Consider the following 5,190-nt stretch of genomic DNA (forward strand, 5'->3'; position numbering starts at 1 on the left):
GTGTAGGCTGGTTTACTACAGTGCAGTTAAAAAAATAGTTTTTTTTAGCAAAATGAAGCAAAAAACAAAAAAAACTGTATAGTTTGTTTATTATTTAAACATTTGTTAAAGTGTTACAAGGTTTCACAAAACAGTGACATTTTACAGTCATATACAATTAATTGACGATAAGATGATACTGATCAGTAACAAGTAAACAACTGTATATCAGTCGATAATCTGTAATTAAAATAATTTGCAACTAATTCACACACACCTAGAGTTGTGATAAGAAAGGGTCTCCCCAATTTAAGTGGTTAAATTTCACAATATTGAGCAAATGAACTTGCAAGATGCAACAGGTACTGCTGCTTTCATGACTGTCTGCATACCAGTGTGACCACAGTCTAACTATTACTGTCTTTATCTCTGCCCCCTGCGGCACACAGGTAGAAAACTCTATGTTCTCTTTCCAAAAAAAGGCCCTCTTCTTTAAAACTTCTGTGGGATATGCACATTTGTTTGTGTTTACCCCTACAGCAAAGATTTTTTCATGACAGGTCTTTGATTTTTACAGAGAAAAGCAGATAGAAAAATTGTATGAACAGTAAAAAGCGAAACTATCCGGTATTTTTTTGCTGTACTAAGGACAACATTATTACTCATCTGTGTTTTCTTTCCCACCATCTGAGTGTTTTCTTAGAAAGATTGATGACTGCGTGTTTATCTGGTGTGAATACAGTTGTATATGACTGACAGCTGCTCAATATTCTTATTCATAAACACAAGCAGCAATCAGCATAAATCATGTCATTCACACCACTTTATTCGCTTCAAGAAATATTTTTTTTAACGACAGATTGATTTGTTGTTATTTCTCTCTAATTGTCTAACTTGTCACTGATGCACACGCTTATGACTCACAAGCAACACGCCCACATAATGGTCCTGTTGCAGTGGGAAATTTCCCTAGCTCGTTACAATAACTTGCGGGTAGTCAAAAGACCTGTGTGGACGCCCGTTTGCGCTAAAGGACTTGAGGATAATTCCAGATCCCTTCTGGGAAACAACGACACCTGTCAGAGAAAAAGAGCCTCTGGAAATGATCACCGTGTTTACATCAAGCGGTGTTATTGACAGAATTGAGTTAGATGTACTCCGTTCTCTTGCACAGACTGGACACTGATATCAGTGTTTGCCACTGAAAGTAGGTCATGGATAATGGTGAACTACATGTATACATTATTACATGCACATTACATGGTGTTTTTTCTTGAAAAATTTTGTATTTAATCTCAAAAAAGTTTGATAACCTTTGATTCATCTGTCCAGAGCATAGTATTCCTTTGTAATTTATTTAATTCATTTGTGACAGCACTCTGACACCAACAGTTGCTCGAGGATTCCTAGAAAATTTCTGAGGCTATCAGCATCAATATCATCTTTATTTGGCCAAGCTTGTGAAACAAGGAATTTAACTCTGACTCTGCAACATTTCAGTTTTTTGAAATCTAAGTATTTATATAGTTTTTTTTTTTTATTAGTAAAAATAATTTTAAGTCATTTAGAGAGCTGGGCATACCTATTAGCAAACTTCTATCTATTCAAAGCTCTCCATTGCAACATCCACTCAGTGATATGTGTTTAAAAGTCTGAGTCACACACCTGTCTATCCCATACCTGCCACACTACAGTAGCTGTGATCTTTCTCACACATTTGGCAAATCTCCATCCACCTGACACATTTGGCCTTGAAATCACCCATAAATGACCCAGGCACACACAGCAAACAGGGCATTTCGTGAATGAAGATGAGGACTTTCATGCCTTCATTTATGGTTCTCCTGCTTTGCCATCTTTGCAGGGCCCAAATAAACAGCAGTAACAATGATTCTGATGATGAGACAGATTTGGCTGGCACACAGAGGCCCAGCATTGAGGGAAGTGAAGACGATCAGGTGCTTCAGACTGACATCTGGGTTGAGCTGTTGGCTCTGAGAGACTTGGTGGTGGAGCAAAGTGTAGAGCTTAGATACTTGAAAGACAGAGTGACAGTTCTGGATAGCCTGGTGGAGGCCTTACAGAAAGAAAATACAGGTACAGTGATGAGGGAATCACTTCATTAAAAATAGATGCAACTAAGCTTACATGCACTTTTGTTATAGTCATGGAGGCCAGGATGACTGCAGCTGAGATCCTGGTTGAAGAACTGCAGATAAAGAATGATGGTAACTAAATGCCCCCGGCCCTAAATATTGTATTGTTGTGTTCATTTTTACTTACTCATAAACTGTTACAACTTGCTTCAACTTCTCCTATCGTGTTTTCTATCATGCTAGCACAAGCTAGAGAGCTTGCAATAGCTCGGCAGGATCTCGGCGCTATCCAGGAAACACTGACAGTCTGTGAACTTCACGTGGAGGAGGTGGAGAAACAGCAGGAAGGTAAAGGGTCAGGGTTTTTGGTGTTTATTCTCTGACTTGTAAACCTTCACAATATACTTCCATTTCATTTATCTCCCTTTTCATCATGTTAGCTCAAGCTAGAGAGCTTGCAGCTATCAGGCAGACGCTGACAGTCAGTGAACTTCGTGTGGAAATGCTGGAGAAACAGCGGGAAGGTAAAGCTTCGGTTTGGGATGTATGGAATGATTTGACTGATTGGTTATTCATGTGTGTCTTGTGATTTCACGGGGAAATACCACAGCGCAAGAGCTTCAAAATATTAACAGAGATAAATACTTTTCTGTTTTCCTGATAAGTGTACAAGAAGTAGATGAATAATTAGTGGATGATCATTAATGATTCTGAGTTTACTTTATTTATTTATTTATTTACTTATTTTGTTTTCTTGCCACAGTAGTGAAGGTGGCTTTTTCTGCCTCCCTCCTGGAATCTGGTGAAGGTAACATTGAATATGGCTCTGAATTTGCAACACTCATCTTCAGAAATGTCTTTACCAACACTGGAAACCACTACAACCCAAACACAGGTAGGCAGATTAGGCTTCTATTTAATTATTGGTTTCATTAGTTTCACCACAATTAGTTGTGACTTTTTTCTCTCTCTTTTTTAGGTTATTTCACTGCACCAGTAAGAGGAGTCTACTACTTTAGATTTACTGGTCATATAGCGCACTATGAGAAAAATATGAGGATGAGACTTGTCAAAAATTCTGATGCCATGGTTTTCATTGGGGACCATCAAACCACAACCACCGATCCTGAGGACAATGCATCCAATGGTGTGGTGTTGCAGTTAGAAGTGGGAGATGTTGTTTCAGTACAACTGTCTGGTAGTGTTTGGGATGACCAGTACCACAGAACAACTTTTAGTGGCTTTCTGCTCTTTCCTTTGTAACTTCCAACATACGAGTTGGACACAAGGCAAAGGTAACATCAAATTCACAGAGGATTTTGTTTCTTAATTTCTCTGCACTGGGTAGGTTTATGGAAACAAACTCATAAACATAAAAGCATGTGTAATTCTGGAGCATTCAATTAATAAATTAAAATTCTCCTACACAAACTTAGTCTTAACTTTAATCTTTGACAAGACTGACAGCCATACAGTAGTTGATATGTCACAAATCTATAGCCCAAACTACATATTTTAAATTATAGGTTCAAGGCAGACACATCTAATTTGAAGCACTGTTAAATGACTTTATGGAAAATGTTATTCTGAAAAAACTAAAGAAATGGTGAGTTTAGATTAATTTACTGACTTACTCAACTCGTTCTAAGCCTCTCACACTCTAATCCATAAAGAGAAAATACAACACTGTTTTCAGTGCAACTAACCACAACCCCATTCGCCAAATAATTAAGAAGTTGTATAAACTATAAACAAAACATAAGCTTTACAGATGACTTGATTATTTAGAGAAGAACTTGCATATTTCAACAAGACAGTGCTAAACTGCATCTATTACAACAGCATGGCTTTGTAGTAGAGTCTGGGCGCTGAACTGTCCTGCCCGTAGTCCAGACTTTTCACCAGTTCAAAGCATTTGGCACATCATGAAACAAAAATATGACAAAGAAGACCCCAGACTCAGTTTCCAGATGTGTACAATCAGTTAAAAGTAGAGAGGATGCTGCACTTTTGTTGGACTAACATGGGCCCATCCCAACTTTTCTGAGCTGTGTTGCTGCTATCAAATTCAAAATTGCCTTACTTTTTCCCAAAAGGGTACATTTACTCATTTGAAAAATGTTATACTTCTTCTATGTTTCTATTATGTATAAAATATGAGCAAATCATCGCATTCTGTATTTATTTACACTTTACACAGTGTTCTAACGTTTTTGGAATTTGAGTCGTGGATGTGTGGATGGTTGTTATTGCAAAGTAGCCATACTGTACATTACTAGTGAGACTGGGGTCAGGTTTTCAAACAAAACCTCCTAACAGGGCCCCAGTTTGGAAAAGGTGAACACATTACGTTATGAAAAAAAGGGGGGCAAAAAACTAAAGAAATTCCTCAGATAAAAGTGGAAGAAAATGACATCTTATGAATGTGATCATTGTTTCCTTTCCTTTGGTGTTTCACATCATAAAGCTCCAGGAATGCAGCTGCATCAGCGTTTGAGCTTTGACTAAATCCATTCAGACTCTTTGTTGTGCAGTCATTCAGATCACACAGGCATACACAGACACACACACATTACACAACACCACACCTTAGTTATCAGTCATCTAGCATGGGTCCGATAACCATGATCAACACACAACACAGAGGCAGGCAAGCTACATCTCCTTTCACTGCCAGTGTCTGTGATGAACTCTTTCTCTCTCTTTCTTTCGCTGCCCTCTACTTTCCCTGTTTATTTCCCACAATCCACAGAGAACGCTATCAGTCGCAGCTGATCTACAAGCTATCAGATGCCCTCACAGTACAATTTCACACCCTTGCTGGAAGATATGGAGACATTGTCCAATATCGTTACGCATCTACTGCTGTGAAATTTGTAGTTGGTAGGTAGTTAACATTTCTTCAGCCTCGTGAAAGGAAGGTGGACGTCACTATCAAAAAAGGGGTGCTCAAAGGAATAATTCAGCGGTGTTTATGGAAAGAGCCCGGAGTGTATTGGAGACGCGGTGTCTCCTTTGAATTTGATGAGGAGTTTAGATCAGACCTGAAGCTATGGTATGGCTAAGGAGCGCTGTTAGTCTGATCAAACAGCTGCCAATATGAAAAGGACTACCG

The 5,190-nt window shown here is 38.6% G+C and overlaps 1 protein-coding gene across 1 annotated transcript; it reads left to right on the forward strand.

The window, feature by feature from the left end:
- Nucleotides 1-1,696: 1,696 nt before the first annotated feature.
- LOC146550839 (uncharacterized) lies at nt 1,697-4,148 on the forward strand. The gene is made up of 6 exons (XM_085260025.1): nt 1,697-2,076; nt 2,145-2,207; nt 2,319-2,423; nt 2,516-2,599; nt 2,839-2,970; nt 3,055-4,148. Exons 1-6 carry the CDS (start codon nt 1,785-1,787, stop codon nt 3,336-3,338), a joined length of 960 nt encoding a protein of 319 aa, XP_085116151.1. The 5' UTR covers nt 1,697-1,784; the 3' UTR covers nt 3,339-4,148.
- The last annotated feature ends 1,042 nt before the right edge of the window (nt 4,149-5,190 follow it).

The sequence above is a fragment of the Mchenga conophoros genome, linkage group LG20 (genome assembly GCF_057382185.1).
Source record: "Mchenga conophoros isolate Kocher_MC1m ecotype Shallow Benthic linkage group LG20, M_conophoros_male_GT1.1, whole genome shotgun sequence".
NCBI classification, from domain to species: Eukaryota; Metazoa; Chordata; class Actinopteri; order Cichliformes; family Cichlidae; genus Mchenga; species Mchenga conophoros.

Excerpts from the sequence above, each read along its gene's own strand:
- LOC146550839 (XM_085260025.1), top strand. The coding sequence starts at position 1,785 with ATGAAGATGAGGACTTTCATGCCTTCATTTATGGTTCTCCTGCTTTGC. Across the intron at positions 2,600-2,838 it reads GCTGGAGAAACAGCGGGAAG|TAGTGAAGGTGGCTTTTTCT; the intron begins GTAAAGCTTCGG and ends TTCTTGCCACAG. Across the intron at positions 2,971-3,054 it reads CCACTACAACCCAAACACAG|GTTATTTCACTGCACCAGTA; the intron begins GTAGGCAGATTA and ends TCTCTTTTTTAG.